This window comes from Pediculus humanus, genomic scaffold (assembly GCF_000006295.1).
Source record: "Pediculus humanus corporis 1103172108266 genomic scaffold, whole genome shotgun sequence".
NCBI lineage: Eukaryota > Metazoa > Arthropoda > Insecta > Psocodea > Pediculidae > Pediculus > Pediculus humanus.
This window is the reverse complement of record NW_002987835.1, coordinates 244,397-268,774: the sequence shown is the minus strand read 5'-3', so window position 1 is coordinate 268,774 and position 24,378 is coordinate 244,397. Positions and strand designations below refer to the sequence as shown.

The 24,378-nt window shown below is 25.6% G+C and overlaps 4 protein-coding genes across 4 annotated transcripts; 1 reads left to right on the top strand and 3 right to left on the bottom strand.

The window, feature by feature from the left end:
• Nucleotides 1–2,958: 2,958 nt before the first annotated feature.
• On the top strand, nucleotides 2,959–11,805 carry Phum_PHUM497960 (cell adhesion molecule, putative; the record flags this gene model as incomplete). The annotated part of the gene is made up of 29 exons (XM_002430712.1): nucleotides 2,959–2,971; nucleotides 3,626–3,787; nucleotides 3,868–3,972; nucleotides 4,061–4,281; nucleotides 4,363–4,665; nucleotides 4,767–4,910; nucleotides 4,983–5,146; nucleotides 5,224–5,371; nucleotides 5,466–5,527; nucleotides 5,605–5,719; nucleotides 5,807–5,992; nucleotides 6,080–6,214; nucleotides 6,293–6,545; nucleotides 6,632–6,789; nucleotides 6,860–7,034; nucleotides 7,126–7,443; nucleotides 7,535–7,816; nucleotides 7,909–8,614; nucleotides 8,686–8,925; nucleotides 8,999–9,127; nucleotides 9,671–9,798; nucleotides 9,872–10,039; nucleotides 10,138–10,251; nucleotides 10,387–10,595; nucleotides 10,673–10,841; nucleotides 10,911–11,051; nucleotides 11,184–11,387; nucleotides 11,469–11,631; nucleotides 11,727–11,805. 29 exons carry the CDS (start codon nucleotides 2,959–2,961, stop codon nucleotides 11,803–11,805), a joined length of 5,394 nt encoding a protein of 1,797 aa, XP_002430757.1.
• Nucleotides 11,806–12,406: 601 nt separating this feature from the next.
• On the bottom strand, nucleotides 12,407–14,739 carry Phum_PHUM497950 (sugar transporter, putative; the record flags this gene model as incomplete). The annotated part of the gene is made up of 6 exons (XM_002430711.1): nucleotides 12,407–12,934; nucleotides 13,028–13,270; nucleotides 13,358–13,636; nucleotides 13,706–13,980; nucleotides 14,054–14,186; nucleotides 14,695–14,739. The coding sequence occupies 6 exons, from the start codon at nucleotides 14,737–14,739 to the stop codon at nucleotides 12,407–12,409; spliced, it is 1,503 nt and encodes a 500-aa protein (XP_002430756.1).
• A 2,657-nt stretch (nucleotides 14,740–17,396) lies between these two features.
• Nucleotides 17,397–19,661, bottom strand: Phum_PHUM497940 (ATP-dependent RNA helicase DDX19B, putative; the record flags this gene model as incomplete). Its single annotated transcript, XM_002430710.1, has 7 exons — nucleotides 17,397–17,650; nucleotides 17,746–17,908; nucleotides 18,016–18,253; nucleotides 18,344–18,521; nucleotides 18,595–18,844; nucleotides 18,988–19,281; nucleotides 19,596–19,661. The coding sequence occupies 7 exons, from the start codon at nucleotides 19,659–19,661 to the stop codon at nucleotides 17,397–17,399; spliced, it is 1,443 nt and encodes a 480-aa protein (XP_002430755.1).
• Nucleotides 19,662–20,354: 693 nt separating this feature from the next.
• Nucleotides 20,355–22,881, bottom strand: Phum_PHUM497930 (sodium-dependent multivitamin transporter, putative; the record flags this gene model as incomplete). Its single annotated transcript, XM_002430709.1, has 9 exons — nucleotides 20,355–20,574; nucleotides 20,649–20,926; nucleotides 21,046–21,229; nucleotides 21,296–21,514; nucleotides 21,734–21,874; nucleotides 21,947–22,101; nucleotides 22,183–22,302; nucleotides 22,399–22,624; nucleotides 22,712–22,881. The coding sequence occupies 9 exons, from the start codon at nucleotides 22,879–22,881 to the stop codon at nucleotides 20,355–20,357; spliced, it is 1,713 nt and encodes a 570-aa protein (XP_002430754.1).
• Between the last annotated feature and the right edge of the window lie 1,497 nt (nucleotides 22,882–24,378).

The window sequence follows — 24,378 nt, the reverse complement described above, 5'->3', positions numbered from 1 at the left end:
TTTTCTTAAATATCTTGAAAAATATTTTAATAAAAAAATAATAATTTTGGAATTGTTCAGGGTATAAATAATTATACAAAAAAAAAATTATGTACGTATTAGTTTGAAGTAAATATAGTTTTTTTTTTTTATTTAAAAAAATTAATATGCTTTAAAATAAAATATATAATAGTATTATTATTATTTAATGGCCTTTTTATGTCAATGTTATACCGTACAAAAATATAATTATTATAAATAATAAAAAAAAAAAAACAAAATCTAAAATTTCATTTTCTAAGAATAAAATTTTATTTCATTCCTTAGAGTTACAATATATATATACATAATTGCAAGCTAAACTATTTTTTTTTCTTTCTTATTTCTTTGAAATAATTTTTTTTAAATAAAAAACTCTTTGTTGTTTTTGTTTTGTTTAAAATTTAATTCTTGATTGTTTTTATCTCGATTCAAAAAAATAATTAATAATTTTAATTGATAAAATATTTATATAACATCACTCTCCTGTCAATATTTTAAATATTAACAAAAATTTTATTAAAAAATTAAATGATGAATTAACAAGGTGAAATTTATATTGCAATACTTGCAAAATTTATTCTTTCATCTATGGTAAATTTATGTAATAATATTTTCCTTCTTTCCTTATTTTTTTTTTTTTTTGTACACTTTGATCGATTTAATTAAAATTTATTCTGAAATTGAAAATTAATAAAATTTTTCAGTTTTATTTATAAAAATTTTCAATCATCAATTTTTTTATTTGCTTAGGTTCAAAGTCTCATCAAGTCTTTTACCTTTACAAGTAATTATGTGGATAATCGTTTTTAAAAATTATAATTATTAAATCTTACCCGTTTTAGTATAAAAAAAAAATTATTTATTTAACCAACATAACATTCCAGTTTTACTTATCCATTCAGAGAAATTTGCAAGTTTAAGGGATTTATTTTAAAGTTCTTATTTCATTGAAATGTAATATAATATAACTTTTTTTTTTCAGTATACAACGTGTAAATACGATTATGTATGTTTAATTCGTACGTGAACGCATAAAAAAAAATAATCTTCGAAAAACCTTAAAAAAAAACAAAAGGATTAGAATGAAAACAACATCAAAACCAAATTAAAAATCTATAATTTACGTTTTAATTCGTTTAACTTACGTTAGATTCGAATATATACGTATAAGAAACTCTATTTTCTTCTCTTTATAAATAATAAATTGTTTCAAATTTTTTTTTAAATTTAAATAACGTCACAAAATAATTATTAATATGTAAAAAACTGATGTTGATGCTTTTCAGACATTAACGAATTTCTAGAATAACAAAATGGCGCCAAAATCCGTTATCCGTTAAGGAAAAAAACTGAATTTCATTTTGCAAGTTGGCGACAGTTTTTTCATTCTTTCAAAATTTTTTTTAATGGAATGGAAGCATTTAGAAAAGTTAATCGTTTTTTTGTTTTTTTTTTCCTGTTGAAAATCGTTGAGTGATGAATTTAATCATGGTAAATCATTTAATATAAGAGTAAGTTTAAAGATAAATAAGAAAAATCTTTTAAAATCGTTCGAAATAAATGAAAAAAATTAATGATAATAAAACATAATGTAAAACGTGAAGTCGTACAATTATTTTTTATAAAAAAAGTAAAGATTGAAAAAAAAAAATTAGATTTTAAGAAGAAGAAACAATGGTTTTCGATTAAGTAAATAAAAATAAAGAAAAAGCATAAAAATCTTTTTAAAAAAAACCATAAGAATATAAGTGATATAAAATAAAACTAAGCAAATTTTTTTTTTTTTAACTTATATTTCCCTGAGATTGCATTTTTATTCAGCTCTCTCATTGGATCAAACAAAAAAAAAAAAAATAATAATTTGCTTAAGAAGAATATTTTTTGCCAGTTAAACTCTTAATTATTACTGAAAGTAGATAATTTTTTTATAAAGTTTTATGTATTATTATTATTATTATTATTTTCCCTCCCCGTTGAATTAATGAATTAAAAATTATTACTTTTCGTGTAGCGTTTTTTGGTGAAGCTCGTGAACCTGATTTTATACTTTAAAATTAGGTATGATTTTTTTTTTAATTATTTTTTATAGAGAATTTTTTTTTTTTGTTTTTTCCTGAGTGTTAAATTTAAAACTTGCACTTTTTTTTTTTTTTTTTTTTTTGTAACTTTCAGTGTTAGCAAGCATTAAAAATGTGTTTTTTTTTTTAATTTCTATACGCCATATATTAATCGTGCTTAATTTTTATTTAAATATCATTAATTATGATAATCAATTAATTAATTTGTTTTTTTTTTTTTTTTTTTAAATTTACCTACAGATTTTTTTTTATTAAATTCATTTTTTTATTAAAAAAAAAAAATAAAATTTTATTATAATTAATCCGAGTCATTTGAATATACTAACGCCATATTAAAATACGTTATATTCAAACTTTAGTTTTAAATATTAAGTAAATATCAGTAATTTTTTTTTTTTGCTTTTCAATAATAATAATAATAATTTATTTTAATAAGAATAATTTTAATAATAATAATAATATATATGTTGAATAATTTCAGGACTTCTTCATAGGAGTCTCATCGAAATGCTCCTCAAATTATCGTTTATATTTTTGTTTCCTTTATTCATTCATACAAGTAAGTTATTTATTTTATAATATTATTAATTAAATAAATTATTATTAATGTTTTCTAAAAATTATTTATATTATTTTAGCGTTGGGATTTTTAGATTTTTTCAGCTACAAAACAGTAATTGGTAAGTTTCAATTTTCTTTCATATTCAAAAATCATAAAACTTTTTACAAGTTAAAAAAGATTATTATTATTATTTTTTTGAGTATATTTAAATTAATTTTATAACAATTATTATTATTATTTATTATATATATATATATATATATATATATATATATATATATGTGCATTGTTTGTTAAATGAACATCAAAGGTAGGTAAAAATTACAAACAATTAATCATTTTTTTTAATTTTATCAAAATAATGGGGTAGTAAAACTAATTTTTTTATAACAATTATTATTAACATTTACTAAAAAGAAAATTGTTTATTGAGATTATTATGTATGATATCCTCTCTTTTTTTTTTTTTAACAAAATTTTTATGCATGTTTAATTTTGATCAATTAATTTTTTTTAATGGGCTTACATGTAAATATTTTGCTTTAAATGTAATTTCCACAGATGACGTCTTGACTTTGAATTGTGCAACAGAGAAAACAAATAATGTAAATATTCATTGGTTTCGGGAAAACAACAAATCGTTGCCAGAAAATTCCATCCAATATAAAAACTTACTTGTTATCCCAAAAGTAAATATTACTCACAAAGGAATATATATTTGTTTGTACAAAAGTAAAAATAAAAAAAGAAATGTATTAAAAAAATTTTTTGTATCTGTTGTTGACAGTAAGTATAAATAATTTTTTATTTAACAAAACCACCGGGTTTTAAACAATTAATTTTTAACAATTTGAGGGTTTACTCATAATTAACTCATTGATATTATTAATATATTAGCGGTTAAATAATTTTGTGATGTCTGAATGAGTTTATTATTAACTTATTTGTTACTTTTTATTTGTAGAAAATAAAACGGAAACCACAACAAGTGTAGTAACGACTTTCAGTAAAAATTATACAACTAATTTATTTACTTTAGAACTCACAACACCGATTCCTTCTAGAATAATTAATTTTCCCGCGTGCGCCGCCAAAAATGAATCGGAAAATGGTTACTTTTGTCAAGGTGATTAAGTCAAATTTTTTTTTTTTTTTTTTTTAAATGAAAATATTGAATTTTTTTTAACCGTATTTATAATTTTGTAGATCACGTGAGTATTTTCGAATGCAACGATGGTCAAAAAGTAAATAAATCGTTAAGATGTAATAGAAAAAAAGATTGTCAAGATGGTTCCGATGAATTCGATTGTGGTACGTAATTTTTAAAAATATCTAAGAAAATTTTTTTATTAAGAAAAAATCAATTTAAAAAAAAAAAAAAAATTTAATTATAATTTAGAGTTTTGGCCGCCTAAAATTACTTTATTACCGGAGCATAGAAAAGAATTGCTTTGTCAATTGGATGATTCGGATAATTTCGAAACTCTTCTTTTGGAATGTGAATTTGTCGGTTTTCCAGAGCCTTTGATTAAATGGAAAAAATACGAAGGACACGTTCCATCAAAATGTCAACAAGTATCCCTGGAAGGGCGTGGAATGCTTTTGTGTCCGAATTTTCAGGTTTTTATATTATGATTTTTATATGTATTACGTTTTTTTAATTTTATTGCAAGTTATTAATTAATATTTATACGTTTTTAGCAAGCGGATCAGGGTGCTTATAGTTGCGTTGCTGAAAACTCTGTCGGCGTTTCAGAATCTCAGCCAAAATCTTTGGTTATTTGTAAAAATTACATTTCTTGCAACGGTTTTAAAATTAAAAGCGAAGACAACATAGAACATTGTTTGGATTGCTTTTGCTCTGGAAAAACCACCAATTGTCAAAATATAAAATCTAAACCGACTGTCGTTACCATACCATTTCCATCCGCAGTTACAGACATTCGAGTGGAAAACAATGGAAAAATTGTCAACACCGTTGGAACTAATGTAACAAAAGACAAGGTGTTAAAATAAAAAAAATTATTATTATTTTATTTATTTATACGTTAAATTACGTTACTTGTTCGGTTTGATAATAATATAACATAAAATTATTTTAATAGGAACAAAAAATAAAATATTACGTTTTAACAAAAGAAGAACTTAATGAAAATTCATTTTTAAAATCATACGGTCGAAGTATGAGAATTCCAAGATATTCTAAAAAAATCAATTACATGCCTGATGCACCTGATATTATAATCGAGGTACTTTTTTAAACAATTTTTAAAATATTTAAATGTAAATTATTGAATTAATTTCATTATTATAATTTACAGGGTAGTAAAACTTCTTTGTTCTACACCTTTAACATAATTTCACCGAGTTCAAATACCGTAGATGTTAGATTTTGGCCTGGAAATTGGCATCATTTAAACAGAACGACTGCCACACGAAAAGATTTAATGTCTGTACTTTCTGGTATAAATCGTATTTTGTTCAGGTACGGTACTCATCTCATTAAATAAATTAAAACGATGAAAAACCGATTTTAAAAAAATGACTAAATTTTATGAACAGATGCGAATATAGTAAAGGAATTTACGAAAAATGGACAAAAAATACAAACATATATTTAGAATCATCTTTTATTGAAGAATCAAATGCTTCCGTTAGTTATGTTGAAAAATGTATTTGTCCTGAAGGATACATGGGATTATCATGCGAGGTGATTTTACTTATTTAATATTTTTTTTCCCATTTTTTAAAATTTATGTTTAATTTTTGTTTTTTTTTTTTTTTTTTTTTTTTTTTCCCCCCAGTCTTGTGCACAAGGATATGAAAGAAAAATTGAAAATGATGATTTTATTTGTCGAAAAATACAGTAAGTTATTTTATTTAAAAGAAAAATGATTTGTTGAAATCGCCGAATTGAATACCTGTAAAAAAATTTTCATTTAGATGTGATAGCAAAAACGGTTTTTTTCTCTCTGGAAGTCAATGTGTTAAAAGTCCATGCAGTATTAACGGTTCGTTGAGTTTATTTCCAGACTTTAATGGAAAATGTAATTGTAAGGTAAAAATCAAAATTTTTTTCATTGTATTTTGATTTATTTATTTATTTATTTATTTTATTATTAATTTTAAATAATCATAATTTTAGGAAAATTACACTGGAGATTTTTGTAACAACACGGTAAGCTGTCAACCGGGGTATTACAATGTTGATAAGTTTAAAACTTGTGTTAAATGTTGGTGTAGTGGCGTTACGGATAAATGCAACGGTTCAACTTTATATCGAACGGAAATTTCTAGTTTTTCCTTAGGTGGATACAATTCTTCCAACGGAGTAAATAAAAAATAATTTATTTTTAATTATTTAATCGTATGCATGTTTATAAGTACGTAAGATTTATCAATATTTATATTTTTTCAGAGAAACTTTTGGCTATTACCATCCATTTTTAGTGGAAACAGATTGGGATCTTATGGAGGTCATATTAAATATTCTTTAAAGTACAGTCACGAAATGCCAAAACAAAATTCTCTTCTTAGCGTTGAAATCCTTACCGTGAGTCTCATAATGAAAATTTTTTAAATTTTTTAAATATTTTATTTGTTGAAGTTTTTTTTTTTTTTTTTTTAACAGGTTAATGAAACAACGCTTTCATTCACCCATTCCAATATTGATAAAAGTACGAGAGAAAAAGAAAAAACTTGGTTTGTACCTTTACTAGAAGGACATTGGAAAAAAGCAGATAAAACATTTGCAAATAGAAGTGAATTTTTATTAGCTTTAACTAAAATAAAAGCAATTTATATTGAATCTCCTTATCATATATCATCCGGTAAAGTTAATTTGACTTGGGTCAGAATGAGCGATGCGCAACTTTTAGGTACAGGTAAAGAAAAATCCTAACGATTAATTATAAAATTAAATTTAATTTTAACGAAAAAATTAAAATTGAATAAAATTTAATTTTTAAAGGTTCCGAATTGGCTTCTGACGTCGAGCAATGTTTTTGTCCCCCGGGTTACTCTGGATTAAGTTGCGAAAATTGTGCACAGGGTTACTATAAAAAGAAAAATACAAATTTATGTCTTAAATGCGAATGTGATAATTGTGATCCCGTGGAAGGCTGTTTGGTAAAATAAAAATTTTTAACCTTATTCAATTCGCAGACGACGAAAAATACATTAAATTTTTTTTTTTCAGAGTTGTCCAAAAGGTTTTTATCAAGAGAATTCGAAAAAAGAAAAGAAACCCATTTGTAAACCTTGCGAATGCAATAATAGAGAAGAAAAATGTGGAAAGGATGATTACAACAATACCTACTGTATTTGTAAACCCGGTTTTACAGGATTACAATGTGAAAATGAAGTTGTTTCGTGTGAGTTTTCACACCATGAATATTTTCTTTGAAAAAAAAAAAAAAAAAAAGGAAAAGTTGATAAATTTAATTAATTTTTAAAAATTTACAGCACAAAATTCAACTCACCTAACTGTAAAAATTTCTCCCAATAAAATAACTAGTGATGTGGGTGGTGGTTCGGTATCATTTAATTGTTCTTATGATAGCGGAGAAAAAATGAAAATTTCTTACAAGAAAATTTTCTTGGATAGAACTGAGGGACCTTTTCTAGGAACTTTACTTTCATCAAATCAAAAAACAAACGACTATAATGGATTCATTAATTTTAACGTAGAATTCAGTGAAGATTTGATACAAGTAGAATGTTTGGTGCATAATGTGAAAGGAATGGAAGTTGGTAAAGTGTTGGCGATCGTTGAAAATACTGGTAAATACTAACAGTTTGCGAAATGGAGAAAGTTCTAGTAAAAACTTTACTTCATTTTTTAATACTAATCGTTCGTAATCATTTTTATTAGCAACTTTTCAACCTGTTAAAATTACAAATTGCTATTCGACCGTGACACACGTCAAAGAAACCAAGAGTAAAGATTTTATTTGTCAAGTAACTGGTTATCCGCAACCAATAACAACATGGTTTGCCAAAAAAGAAAATGGTACTCGTCAAAAAGTTGAATCTACAGGTGGTGTTTATTCAATCGAAGCCGTTACTTTGCAAGATAACGGAACAATTTATACGTGTGAAGCAGAAAATTCGATAGGAGATAAAGATGTCTGTTCTGTTCTTTTAATTGTTGAGAGTAAGTACGGATCGTATATATTACATTAATTATAAAGATTTTATTTAAAAAAAATTATCATTATTAAAAAATTCCCCTCGCTTATTTTTCAGAAAATTGTGACTTGGTTCACATTATACCAAAATGGCAAGAGGTAGAAGAAGGAGATGATATCATTTTACAATGTAAGACAACTGCCAACAGTTCGGTTAGTTGGTCGCGTCCCAACAAAATTTTGCCTTTTTTTAGAACTTTTGAAAAAAATGGCAATTTAAATATAACAAATTCAAAAATTGACGATTCCGGTAATTATACTTGTAAGGCTCTTTCATCCGATGGAAGACGCATTGAACAATCAGCATGGGTTAACGTTAAAGAAAAATTAACGCCTCCCGTTATCAGCATTGATAAAAATGATACTATCATATTGGAAGACGGTGATTTTGAAGTTAAATGTTCGGCAACTGGAAAACCGGCTCCATCGGTTACATGGATGAAAATTTCCGGTAAAATCGATAATAATGTTAAAATAAATAATGGAATATTAAAAATAAAAGGTGCGACTCTCGGAAATAGTGGGATTTATCAATGCGAAGCAAACACAACTGCGGGTGAAGATGTCGGACGAGTTTTTGTAGAAGTAAAAGAAACGAAAATTCCACCTAAATTAAAAATCGTACCTTCTTCACTCATACCCATCGAAGGTGAGCGAGCATTTTTAGAATGCGTGGTATTAGAGGGTAAACCCAAACCGACATTATATTGGCTCAAAGAAATTAATGGAGAATTTAAAAAATATAAAGACGGTGAAAAATTAGAGTAAGTTTTTATTATTATTATTATTTACTCTTTTAGGTATATAAAATTAATTATAATTTTTTTCTCGTAAGATTTTTAAACATTTCACGTTACGATGGTGGAATATATCAGTGCAAAGGTCAAAATTCGGTTGGACGAGATGAAGCATTTTCCGAAATCAACGTCATGTTCGTACCGGAAATAACACTGTCGGAAACTCATATTGAAGTTTATGAAAATGAAGAAATAAGCGTTAGGTGTTCCGCCATTGGAAATCCACTCCCGAAATTAATGTGGAAAAATCAATTGAAAAGTTATAAAAGAAATATCAAGTTCGTGTACCTTTTTTTTTAAATAAAAACTTTCACCCTCGTATTTTCTTTTATAATCGTGATTAAATTTTAGGGACAACGACGTTTTGGCAAACATGTATTTAAATCCACCGGAAATAACGGTTAAATTAAAAGCATTTTCCGATTTGATTGGTTTAATATGCGTTGCTAAAAATGAAGCAGGAGAATCTGAAAAAGAAGTGTCGGTAACGGTTTTGCGGGAATTGGTAAGTAAAATAATAATAATAATTATTATTAACGGTTTCATTTTAAATATTTCACACGGTATTTAATTTCTTTTTTTTTTTTTTTTTAGGTTGCCGAAGAAAGAGGTTATTAATATTTATAATTATTTAAAATTTCAAATCGAAGATTAATTATATATATATAAATCGGTAAGATAAAATTATTAAATAATAATAATAATATTTTATTTAGATGCACAATTTGTGACACTCGGTTCATATCACGAATTACTTTGTAACGGTTGCGATGGAAAACTTAAATGGGAAAAATTGAATGGTAAATTATCTGGAGACGAATGCGAAATTCCAGTAATTATATATTATATATTTTATATAAAAAAAAAATTGTCATTATTTATTTTAATTTAATATTATTTAAAATTAATTTATATTTTTTTTTAAATTTTTACGGGGGTTTAATGATTCCTTCGTTCAAATTCAACATAATGCATCGTACGTGTGTAAATGCGATCAAATCCGCGGTTTAAAAAAGTTTTCAGTTTGATCGTCGATGGTTTCGTACCTAAATTCACGCAAGAATTAAATAGTTTTTTGGTTTTACCGACAACGTTATCGTCGAAAAAAAAAATCGTTTATGAAATATCGTTCGAAACGAAAAAAAATGATGGTAATTTTATATAGTAAACAGAATTAAAATAAATTTACATGTATGTAATTTTTTTTTTTTTTTTGTATTTCAGGTTTACTTTTCAAAGATGAAAACGATGTATTTGTCTTATACATTCACGATAAAAAGGTTTCCATTTTGTTGCACCTGGATTATGAAAAAAGACATCATTTTAATTCGACGATTAATCTTAATCATAACGTTTGGTATACGATTATGGTTGAAATGACGTTAAAAACAGGTACAAAACCAATTTTTTTTTGTCGTAAAACAATTTTCGCCATCAAAACAATGGATCAATTTAATTTTTTCTATTTTTTTTTTTTTTTTTTTTTACAGTTAAATTAATTATTTACGATTCGAATTCTGCGGTATTGGAAGAAAAAATAGAACATTTTAATAATTTCAGAGATGTTATTTATACGAGTTTATTTAATAATTTTTACGTCGGTGGTGGAACGACATTTTCCAATTCTAAAAAATCACATTTACATCATTTACATATTAAAAGTAGAAATTTTTTTATTATAAATAAATTTTTTCTTTTTCTTTTTCTTTAATAAAAAAATTTTTTTTAATTTTTTACAGAAATACCATCGTTGGACGGTTGCATAAGTAGATTGGTAATTGATGATAAAGTTTTTAGTTTGATTAAAGAAGGAAGTTATTCAACGAATGTTAATTTATGCGGAAAATGTTCCGAACGTTTAAATCCGTGTCGTAATATTGGAAAATGTTTGGACGCACCCACTCAATTGGGTTTTGTTTGTTTATGTCCGGAAGCACAAAGAGGTGAAGTAAGTATAATGGCCGTCGTATTTTTTTTTCTCCCCACAATTTTTTTTATTTATTAATTTTTTTTTTTTAAATTCAGAAAGATTCGTGTCCGCCCAGTTGCTACGGAAGAGGATGTAACAGTCAACGTGATCTTTGTAACATGTTATCACCGTGTAAAAGAAAAGATTTAAATTTTTGTTCAAATAAAATTTCTAGTTTATCATGTAGTTGCAGTCTCGGTTATTCAGGTTTAACTTGTGAAAAAGGTACAATTTAACAGTAATTTAATAAAAAAATTTTTTCAGGTTCGCTAAAATAAATAATTTTTTTTACAGAGGAACAATCATCGTTTTGCGTCGGAGGTGACGGTTACGTAAAACTTCCATCAAAATATTTATACAGATTTTCATTGGCGGAACCGGAAACGATTGAAATACATTTCACAACAACAAAATCAAACGGACTTTTATTATGGCGTGGAAACGTGCACAATTATTTACTAATTGGATGTAATTTAAAATATTTTAACAAATTTTTTTTTTTTTTTTTGATTTTAAATACAAAATAAATTTATGTGAGAAAAATTTTTTTTTTTTTTTTTTTGTCAGTGATCGATGGAAAAGTAGAATACACTTATAAAAATCAAGGAATAAAACTTCAAGTTCAAACAAGGGAAAGATTATCGTTTGATAAAAATCACACGTTGATAGCAAAAAGAACAAACGAATCCGTCGTTTTACACGTGGATTCGATAACTTATACAAATTATACAAAATTTACAACGAATCGTGTCGTCGGTGATATTTATTTAGGTATCTAAATTATTTATTTTTAAAAAATTTATATAAATTATATTAAAAAACTAATTAATTTTTTTTATAATTTTTAAGGAGGAGCACCGTCAAATTTTCTACCCTATGAAGATAGATTATGGTTTATGAATAATTACGGTTTGAGTGGTTGCATTAATTTCGTTTCATTTGGATTAAAAAAACAAAAAATTAATTTCAAAGAAAATATATTGGAAAGTTTAAACACGTATCAATACAAACCCGAGTGAGTATATTTCACATTAAAAAATTGTTTACATTATTGTTTCGAAAAAGTTTTGAAACAACGACCCGGGAAATTTTGTTTCTAAAATTTTTTAGGTTGGCAACAAACGTTATTGAAATATATAATTATGACAGATCGGAAAGTGATAGCGATGATCATTTTGAATACGAATAAAAAACAGGTAAGAATAATCAAATAATTCATTTATTATTTACCTTTTTGAAATATTTTTTAAATGATATTTTAATATGATTAAGTGCGTAAAGTGTTAGAAAAGGACAAAAAATAAAAATTCCGGTGAATAGTTTTAGTTTTTATATCGTGATTAAAGTGTTTAAGATGATAACCCGCGAAACGAATCGTGGGTAGCCATTTTTTTTTTTTTGTTAATTAATTGTCATTGATTGATATTATTATAAATAAATAAATAAATAAAATCAAATGTTTTGTTTTAAATAACTTTATTTATTATATATAAAAACTTTTATTTTTAAACCTACATTTTAATATAAAAATAAATAATTCGATAATAATAAATAAATAGGTTTAAATAAATAAATAAATAAAAATATTATGCTAAAAAAATTTTTTTTTTAAAATAACGATTTTTTTTTTCCGTTAAAAATTATTTATATATATACGTATATATAAAATTCTTGCAACGTTTACAATAATAATAATAATAATAATAATTTTTTCAATGGCAATTAACATAATCGATAAACATATATGTTATATCAATTTAAAAATAACTAATTGAACGCGTTTTTTGTGTTTAACCTTCAAGTTCTCTTTGAATTTCTTCTTGACTTTTACCTTTGGTTTCTTTAACGAAATACGATACGAATATGGCACCGTTTATCAAAATGGACATGAATATGAAAAACGTGACACCCGTACCGGCTTCTTTACTTATGGGAGCGTAAAATTTTGTGACTAGAAATGCGAGGATCCAATTGAAACAACTCGCGATCGAACTCGCCGTGCTTTTTATAGACGGTGAAAATAATTCTCCGAGTATCATCCACGGAATCGGACCGAAACCGATGGAAAAAGCAACCATGAAAACGCACAAACTAACCAAAGGGACCCATGATATCGAATCCACGTTTTGATTGCTATCTTTGAGAAAAAAGAAAACTCCGAGCAATAACGTGCAAACTGACATGGCGGACGCGGATACGAGTAAAAGTTTCCTTCGTCCCAAACGGTCAACTATGAGAGTGGAAATAAATGTTGAAACGACTTGTACGACTCCGACAATGATTGATGAAGTGTTCGAATCCGAATCTGCATTGGCAGCCTGAAAATAAAAATGATAAAAGAGTTAATGCTCGTTGATTTGAAAACATCAATTATTATTATTATTATTGGCATTATTCTAGGAAAGGATTACTTTAAAAATGTCGCCGGTGTAAAAAATAACGGCGTTAACTCCGCTCAATTGTTGTATAAACATTAAACCCAATGAAATGAACAAAGACATTTTAGCCGCTTTCGTCGAAAAACTCTGGATGAGGGATTGTTTTTCCATTTTGAATTTATCCAAATGCGATTGAATTTCATTTAGTTCTACTTCTACGGGATAATTTTTCCCACGGAAAAATTGTAAAGATTTTCTCGCTGCGTTTTCTTGATTCTGCAAAAAAAAAAAAAACGGAAATTTTAATCAAGGAATCAACTGTTAAAAGTTGTGGAAATTTAATAATAATTAAAGGAATCATACTTTTGACAGTAAATATTCTGGAGATTCAGGCATGAAAAAAAATATGAGAGCAAAAATTAAAGGAATGACACCGCAAATGATTGATAAAACTTGAGCTGTCACTTTGCCACCTATTATGTACACAAACAATATTCCCAATGTAACCATTAATTGAAAATAACTTCCCAAGGCTCCTCTTATTTCTTTTTCAGCTATTTCTGCTGTGTAAACTGGTGCTGCCACTGCGAAAGCACCTCCAGACATTCCTAATATTAATCTTCCCAAATAAACCATCCATATCTGAAACATAATCACAAAATTTTAAAAATGGAATTCATAATTGAAAAGGATAAAATGTGTAATACATACACCACAAGGTTTAATAATCAGTGCCCATCCTATTGTAAATGGAATCACAAGTGTAAGCATTGTGCCTTTCCTCCCCAATTTTCCCAACAGCCATCCGATCATGGTCGAAATGATGGCAGCACCTAAAGGCATCAAAGCTCCCACCCAAGACCATGCTTTATGAATTTGTTCCGGAGTAAAATCTTTCATTATGTCATTGATATAATTATTTTCAGAGGATGATACGGGAGATGTCCAAGCCAGTGTAGTGCCGAGTGCAAATGCTCCAAGGGTTGCTAAATAATAATTTAAAATAATAATGATCTCATACTTTGATACTTACAGCCTAAACCATTGAAATTTACTTACAACTGACTGCTGCCAAATATTGAGGAAATTTTTTACCAGAATCATTGCTAACTAAAACTTCAACGCTTGATTTCTTCATGTCGTTATCATCCATTTTGACCAATAGAGGAGTTTCTTCTCCAAATTCGGAAATCTTTAAGTACATTAATATTTATTAAATTAATTTCTTTTTATTAATGAATAATTTTCTCGACAATTGTTTACCAATCATATTCTAATATTTAAAAGGCTATGAAAAAAAAAATTTTCTGAGATAATGGTAAACTTATCGAAAAATATTTCAATAAGATATAGAAAATTAATTTGGGAAATAAATGTTAGCGATAAGTATTATCAGGAGTAAGTAATACTTAGATTGTTAGAAATTTCAAACAAATATATATCAAATTTCAATTTGAAACAGTAGTTAATCAAATATTCAGAGATTTCAATACCATGAACATTCACACTATTATTATATACACTTTTTTTAAATGGTTTTGAACTTGCTCAAAAACCATAAAGCAAGTAATTTATAAAAATTGAAATAAACAATTGTAATACATTTTTTAAAAAACTATATAATTTTCTTTTTTATAACGTAAATACTTATTCACAAAATGAATAAATTGTATTAAAAGTAAATTGATAACAATTCTCACCTTTTCTTCATGATTTTGAACATCCTCAGTCGAATTATTACTCATATTTTTTCATTTAAAAGAATAAAGTAATATATATATCTAATTGGTACGCTAACTAACAAGGTTTTAACGAAACTATTTCAAAAATAACTCAAAATAGTTTTTTTTCCTTTTAACATAACAAAAATAAAACTGCTACTACTACTACTACTATTACTGCCTTTAAATTAAACTTTGATTAACTTCAAACACGGAATTATTTTCGTCGTGGGATTAGATAAGATAAACCGCCAAAACTTTTGTTTTGAAACGATAAAACGGTTTCTCTCTCATTTTCGGAATGTGGTTAATAATAATTCCCGTTTGTGAATTCAGTTTAATTTTAATTAAATAATTAGTGAGAAATGCTTTTGAAATATGAAAAATAGTTTATAGAAACTATCGGTTATAAAGTTATGATAAAATTATTGAAATAATATCGACAAATTCATTTCCGCGAAACATAACTTTGGAAATTACAAATTTACATTTTTAAGGAAATGATGAAAACATGGCGGCAGGTAAAAAATTTTTATATTATTGACCCAATGATATATATTAACCTTGTACTTGTTGTTCAGCCTTCTTTTGTTATTCATGCATATAGAATATAAAATTTACATTTACTTTTTACACAAAGCTGCAGTAGTAATTATTTATTTTTAAAAATATTTTTATCATAATAAAATCCAACAAGATTCCATCTTTTATATATGTTTTATTTACACAAAACTTAGGCATTATGCTTATGCTAGGTACCTTATATTGTTTTTGTTAAACAGGTATCTTATGTAATAATAAATCGTTTGAGTTTATTTAGTTCATGTTTTGTTATTCATTTGGACACAAAAAAAAAAAAAATTTTGTGTCATAAACAATTAGCTAGTTGTGAAGAATTTAATTAGGTAATTTATCAAGCCTGTGCACACTTACTATATAAAAAGCCTTGCAAAAAAAAACCTTGTGACAAATTATTATGTGGTAAAAGAAAAAAATTTTTTTTATTTTTTATTGTAAATACCAAGGCTCAAAGTTAAAATTTATTAAAATCTAAAATTTTAAATAAAAATCTAATCGATACGTCCAAAAAAAAAACCAAAATTTTTTTCTTCACTCATTCTACATCAGACATTTTGTCCAGTCATTAAAAAAATATCATGCGGAAAATTTTTAATTAAATTTATATAAATAAATAACTTGTTACAAAATTTATAATGACAAATTATTAAACTTTTCTTTCAACTTATGTATAATAATTGAGAAGGTCATTTACATGTCCAAAACTTTACATAACATCATAAACAAAAAAAAATTGAATATTTGGCTGTAGTTTTTACTTTTTTATGGGTAATCGACCTTTAAATTAAAAATTTACATTTACCATAATAGTATCTAATAAAATAATAATAATAATAATAATACAAGGCAATTGTGAACGTGATTAGAAAGATTAAAAAAAAAAACAAAATAATTCTCTACAAAAAAAACTTTTGAAATTTTTATTATTTAAACTATTTCATTAAAGAATTAAATAAAATTTGAAAAAAAAAATAAATAAAATCATCCCCTAAATAATTACATTACTTTCAATAAAATAAAAAATAAAATAAATTTTTACCCCTTTGTTACTACGTTTATTCATCACACAAAATTATTTTAAAAAATAATAATAATAATAATTTAAAAACTGGACTTTAATTTAATTTAATAATTTTTTTTTTAACTTTAATATCATACAATTAATGTCACGTAATCAAAATAATGATAATAATTTAATTATAATAACGTACTAACGTCATGCAAGTACATTTTTTTTATAAATTTAAATTCGATTATTTATATTTTATTTAATTATTTATGATTTTCCCACAGGATTTTTCGATGATAAAAAAAAAAAATTTAAAATTTAGTATACTTGAAATTATGATAAAAACTTAACAGTAGAAAAATTTTCAATTATCGATTATCGATAAATTTTTATTAAAAAAATCATAATTTTTAATTTAATTAAAGCAATACTTAATAATTTTTTTTTTTTTGCAATAACTATGATAAAATTACAATTGTAAAAAAAAAAAAGCATGCCTCAATAAAATAGACACACACACACGCACAATGGAAATTACAAAAAAAAAAAAAAATTGGTTGAAATGTAATATTAACTTACCTCAGCAATATAATTTTCTTTTCTTATAAATCAAACTAATTTAAAAAAAAAAAAAAAAATTTATTTATTTTAATAACTTGCTAAAACTCGTGATGATTATTAAAAAAAACTGTAACTGTTGAATCAGGTTTTTGTAAAAAAAGACAAAATTCAAACGTTTAAAAACGTCCTATTATTATTATTAATCAAAACATGTAACTGCATGAATATATATATATATCGCGTCGTGGTAGTAAGGAGGTCTTTTTAATTCAATTAAATAAAACATTTTATTAAAAATGTACTTCGTAAACTTCTCTTTTATATTTTAAAATAATCGAGTTATTTATTTATTTTTTTTATGTACAATTTATTTATTTATTTATTAACTTCGTATAGATAGTTTGTGTTGGGAATTATTTCGAAATGTTTTGAAATTTTTATGAATTCAAAATAATTCGAAATGGATTTAAAGGAAATGTCATTAAGGAAAACAAAAATTAAAAAAATAAATAATAATAATAATAATAATAATTCAATCTTGTAATTTTTCTATTTCGTCTGCATCTTCCGTATCGAGTAAAGTAATTTTTTTTTGAAAATGATTTTCGATTGATTTTAATACTTCCATGTCGCTTTGATCCTGTATCAAATTAATTGCTAATCCGGCTTTTCCAAATCTTCCCGTACGACCGATTCGATGCAAATAAGTTTCGTAATCTGGTTTCCCGTTGGGATCTCTCGGCAAATCGAAATTAACGACGATCGTAACTTGTTCGATATCAATACCTACAAATAATAATAATAATAATAACGAAAAGAATGATTTAAAGAAACGTAAAAAAAGAAATTTAAAAAAAAAAAAAAAACATTAAAATATACACCTCTTGATAAAACGTTTGTCGTTATGAGAACCTTTTCTTTTCCATCTCTAAACCTATTTAATACGGCTATTCTTTGTTCAACAGTTAATTCACCCGACAGCATGGCAACAGCATGACCATCCTTGGACATATGTTCGGCTAACCAACTCGCCGTTTTTCTAGTCTGCAAAATCAAAATATGTGGTAAGTTTAAAACTTTTTATAAAAGTAAAGTTTTAAAAAATGTTTCGCTAGAATTATGTTATTCAAAAAATTCGCAAAAATATTAACCTGACAAAATATCATCGCTTGCCCTATGGTAACAACTCCGTATATGTTAATTATAGCTTGATATTTATCCTTTTCGCTATTACACATAACATAATATTGTTTTATATTATCTAAACTTTCTTCTTCCCTTTTCAAACTTAAAATCATTGGATTTAAAAATATTCCTTCGGCAAATTCAACAACTTCCTGTTCGTAAGTCGCTGAAAACAACATCATTTGACATTTTTCTCCCAAAAATCTAAAAAATTTGAAATTTCGTATAAATTTCAAAATAATTTAAGTTTTATAATAATAAGGGATCCATCTTTAAAAAAATTTTTAAATTTACTTTCTTATCCTGAGTACTTGATCTTGATGACCTTGAGTAGAAATCATGAGGTCGGCTTCGTCTAGGACAAACACTTTGATTTTGGACATGTCGAAAAATTTATATTTTAATCCCCAATCCAAAACTTTACCAGGTGTTCCGATAATAATGTGTTCTTTTAATTTAGTACCCCTAGGAACTGATAAGTGAAAAAAAAAAATGATTGTTACTTTAAATCATACAACATTAATGAATGTAAAATGAATGTTTACCTTCTTCTCCTCTAACTGCATATCTTATCAATATATCTGGACAAAATGCTCCCATTTTTGAAGCGACTTGACCTGTTTGAATGGCTAACTCATATGTCGGACTCAGACAAAGTACTTGAGGGTAATTTTTAGTCGCATCTACTCTGCTTAACATTGCCAATGTAAATGCTGCCGTTTTTCCAGTACCACTTTGAGATTGAGCTATTAAATTAATTGGAGGATCTGCCAAAAGAGATGGTAATGTTGTTTCCTGTATAATAATAAAAAAAAAAAAAGAAAGAAAAATCAGTTAAAGAACTCAATTCGAAATTTAACATTCATTTGAAACGATTTAACAGTTTAAATATTTACAATATGACTTCATGATGTATTTAAAATTGATTTTCTTCGTACCTGTATCTTTGAAGGCGTATTAAAACCCATTGTGTACAAGCCTTTAAGCAATTCAGGCTTTAAATGTAATTCTTCAAACGATTTAACAGAATACAATGGAGAGTTTGGATCCTTCCTCTGTACCTCTATATCATTTTTATTCTCTACCAATCCTTTTCTAATTATTTTTTGCAAAAATGATTTTTCAGCAGCAGATATTACATCAGGAGATTCTTCTTCAGGTACTTTATTCGAATTCTCTTTATTTTCTTTTGCATCATTACTGGTTTGATCTTTGAGCGCAACGTTAGAAATCTGAAGTTAAAATTGCACAAGATTGTGATATTCACGACTTGATCATTATTTTTTTGAAATTTCAAATTCAAAAAACGTTTTAAATTAAGTTAAATAATAATTAATTTTATGAATAAGTGAATTAAAAAAAAAATTATATTACATTCTACTCTTTCATCATAATGAAAAGGTTAAAATTTGTCATCACGTTACTTTTTATCTATTTAAATTATTTATTTATAAAAAGATTAACGTTTTTTTGAAGATCGTTTTTAATAATTTTGAAATACTTATAATTACGATAAAACACCTTACATGGTAATAATAATAATTACCTTGTTTAAAAGTTTTTCTTGCTCGTTTGCAGATTCAGCCCAACTTACTGTAGTAGTTGTATTCATAGTTACAAAATATTTGTAAACTGTAAAAAAAAAATTTTAAGGTTTATTTCGATGTATTTATAAAATTATCTCGGCATATTATTAAAATTTATAATATGCTTGATATATATTTAATAATAACACAAATTTTAACTTAACCTCTATTCGAATAAAGTTTATGATTCAAGCGTCAGAGAGAACGCATTGAATTGATTTATTCGAGAGGGTTGGCACGCCTGCAATTAAATCAACGGTTAAAGCACAGAGTTAAAAAAAAAATTTTATTTTGAAGCGTAAACTACTTTATTATATTCAAAAAAATTAAAAAAAAAAAAGGAACACTTAAATTTTAAAACGTTTTTAAAAGAATTAACTCGTAAGTAAGAAATAAATCTACAATTTTTGACTCATATTAAAACTAATTTTACTTGTAGTGACCAATAATTAGGTTTCGTTACATTTTAATTTTTCGAAATGAAATCGGCCATGGAAACTTTCTAGAAAAAAATCTCTAAATTCGTTAAAATGCATTATTTTAACGATTCAAATGCTTCTTTTTTAAAAGAAAAAAAAAGTATTTAATGAAGAATGTTACAGTTTAATGATGAATTTTTAATAAAGACAAATAAAATAATTTTATGATATTTCAAAGGAGTTAAGAGGACGTATTGAAAAAATATTTATTTTATAAAAAAAATTAATTAAATTTATTTTTTATTTTTTAGAATTATCCAATAATTTAACATCCGCTTCGACTTGTTTTTTCTTTTTTATATATTTATGAATAACGGGAGAAAATAATCTTGGATCCATAGATTGTGGATCATTTGGACCAGTTAAAAAACTTACAATTAAGCCTACAACAATGGCGCAGATGGTACCCAAAAATGCATAATATATGTAGGAAACGGTATAAAGCGGAAATGGATCTCCCCTGTAACAAAAAATTTTTAATCTTTAATTGAAAAGTTTATGTCTCTGAAATATACAAGGTAAAATTTTACTCACGGATCATTTGCATTAAGTTTAATACTTTCGTTTAAATATTTTTGATAATTGTACAAAGTTTCATTGTCACAACCTTTCATACTAATTGGTTTTTCAGGAAATCTAATTTGTTTTTTCTTAACAGCAATTTGAGTTCCAACAGACATCCAACCAATGAAAATAGCACTTGTTGTTCCACCAACTAAAGCTCCTGTAGAATTAGCCCAAGGGAAAAGCATACCTAAGGTAAATATTCCTAAAAGAGTTCCCGCCGTGATTCCACTTAAACTCCCGGAAGTCTAAAAATAAATTAAAATTATTAACTTGAAATATTTTTTTTTTAGCCATTTAAAATTTCTTTAACGAAAAGGATAGAAACTAAAATTCTAGAAATTTTTTTCATATTGGACCAACTTACTTGTATTATACCACCAAGACGATCTACTACAAAAGCCAAAATCAATAGGCCAACACCAATAATCAGAACGATTATTTTCATGTATAAAGCAGCCGATGCTTCAGATATTGGTTTTTTACGTAAAGGACGTATGAAATCCTGTAGGATAACTCCAGTCATTGAATTTAATCCCGTAGACATTGTACTGGAAATCGAAAAAAATTTTAAATAAAGTATAAGGAAAGGAAAAATGCTGAATGATAATGTTTACCTCAAAGCAGCACTAAAAACTCCAGAAACGAAAATTCCAGGAAGTGCTGGTATATGGCTTGTGATTTTCATAACGAAATACGGCAATATTTGATCTGATTTTGTTATAACTTTTCCTTTTACAGGATCGCAATCGTAAAATGCGGCAAATATAACCATACCTGTATAGCAAGACAGACTGACCAAAGTAGCAATTCCAATTGAAAATATTCCAATTGTTCTAATGATGAGAAACATTTACGTTAATACATCTTAAAACGAACGTCGTCACATGGAAATAAAAAAAAAAAATGGAATGAAGTGTGGTGCGTACACCTAAAAGTTTTTTTTTTTTTTTTTTTCCGTTTCTCTAATCGTGTTAAAATCTAAACTTTTCTTTTTCAGGTTAATTTTTTGTAAAGGGGGAAAACCGCTTCGAAAATGTTAAAAAAAAACTCACATTCTAGCTCGATTTAGTGTTGGCATTGCTAAACATCTTTGTACCATCGCTTGATTCACCGTGCAAGAAGCGAGATGATGAAAAAATTTTCCAATAAATATATTCCAAAAGGTGTGACGTATTCGAGGATCGAGACTCATGCTGCGTAATTATCATTAAATTACAATTTATTTTAAAATTTCTTTAATGTGACGAAATCAAATTAAGTTTTACTTGAAAAAATCAATTCTTCCGCTTTCTTCGTTTCTCTTCCAAACATTATTTACACCTCCGACCTCTCTCGTACCCATGATGGCAACCGTTAACACACCAAATATCATTAATATCATTTGAAGAGTATCCGTCCAAACTACGGCTTTTATTCCACCCTGCGAATTTAATTTAATTTAATTATTTTAAATAATATATTTAAATTTAAATTTTATATTAATTAAAAATTTAATTTTTACCAGAGTTGTGTAAAAAATGCAAACGATGCATATAATCGGTACGATTATGTAAAGACTAAAACCACTGACTTGTGAAAAAGCCAAAGCTGGCACGTAAATAACAATCGGAATATAAAGCATCTGAAATGTAATATTTTGCCATGATGAAAAGCAAAAAAAAGGAGCAAAAAAAGAGCAAAAAAAAAAGGAGCAAAAAAAATTTTAACGTCCTCTAACCATTTTTATGAGAAATAAAGCGGAACCTAAAGTCCTGACTGTTTTATTGAAACGTATTTTTAGGTATTCGTATGAAGAAACAATTTGGAGGGAATAAAAAACGGGAATGTACACCACCATCATGCAAATACTTGTCAACAATTCAGGTATGATCAAAACCCAAAATTGTGTACCGTATGTATATATTTCCGCTGGCATTCCTATGAGAGCTATACCTGATATGTAACTGTAAAAGTAACGAATTTATTTATATTTTACAGGATTTTCAACGCGACGTAATCATCATAAATAAACATGCCTTGCTATAAGTGACATCGATATTGGAAAAACTCCCATTTTTTTGCTACCCATGAGATACTCCGACGTTGTGTTTTGCTTTTGTTTTGCAAAAAATGCAAAATATATACCGATTAATGATGATAATAATAACATTAAACCGAAGACTGAATAGTCAACGGCATCGAAATATATGTGAGCCTTCATTTTTTTGGTAATTCAAATAAAAAGTGATCACGATCGAATTCGAAACGATTCAATCCATAATTTTATTCTTTGAATTTTTCTGAAATTGAAAAACAAATTACTTTTACACACACTCGTAGACAGTTTACTTTGACACAATTTAATATAATTTTATATAACCGTTTTGATTTTTCTTTTACAGGCTGAACAACAACAACAACAACAACAACAACCGCGACGGTTTTTTCTTATTATTATTATTAACTACCTATTGATGAGTACGTATCAAAAAAAAATTTTTTAAATTTCATAAAAGGCCGTTGTTAGATTTCGGACGACATACGTTTGGCGACTAAACACCAAATGAATCGTATTTAATTTTTGACAAAAGGAAGATAATAACCGACAGAACAATGATTGCTTGAGTAAATAAAAACGACATTCAATGGAAATAATAACTTTTATTTTGTGTAAAATTAATTTTTTTTTTTATTTTACAACATTTTTTTTCAAATAGAAACAAATTTTTTTTTTTTTTGAAAATTTCTAATATTTTTATAAATATTAAACTCTTTTGATGAGTTTAAACGGGAAAAGTGTTGAAAATAATTTAAAATAATTTTTTTTTTTTTTTTTTTTAACAGACGTAAGACCTTCATAATGTGACGAAGAAAGGAAACGATGATGATGATGATGATACAGTAGAAAACAAATAAGCTAGAAAACTTTTTTTTTTTTTTTTTTTTTTTTTATCGACCTCAAAATTATTATGTCAACTTTTTCATAATTCGTCATTTTATAACCTGACAAATTTTTTTTAAAACATTAGGTAATTATTTGATAATTTATTTTTATATTTAATATCTATTAGGCTAATATTATTATTATTATTATTACGTTAAAAAAAAAAACTAAATAATTTATAACAAAAAAATATTTTTGTAAATGAGTTTATAAAATCATTTTTAACTTATTAGTACTTGTGTCACCTGTAACGACCAAAGATTAATTTTTGTATGAGTGAAAGTTAATTTAATGTACGTTGGTAATATTTTGATAATTCATACCTTTTTTAAACTATAATAATAATAATAATAATAATAATAATAATAATAATAATAATAATAATAATAATAAATTTATTTATCAAAAAAAAAATTTATTTTAATATTTTCTAATGACAATCAATTATTGAGAAATAATTTTTTAATAAAAATAAATAAAAATTTTTTTTTTAAAATTGGTCAATAATAATAATAATAATATTTAGGCTATCGTACCACCATCAAATGATAAAATCCTCTTTAACTTATTTATAATAATAATAATAATAATAATTTTTAACCTCGAAATGTAATTTTATATTTAGTTGAAAAATTTTTTTTAAATGGAATAATAAATGCTCCTCGAGGCCTTGATTATATTAAACGTTTTCTTAATATTGATATTTTTGGCCTTTTCAAAACAATTTTTTTTGCCTAGAATTATATTATAATAAATATTTATTTTATTTTTTTT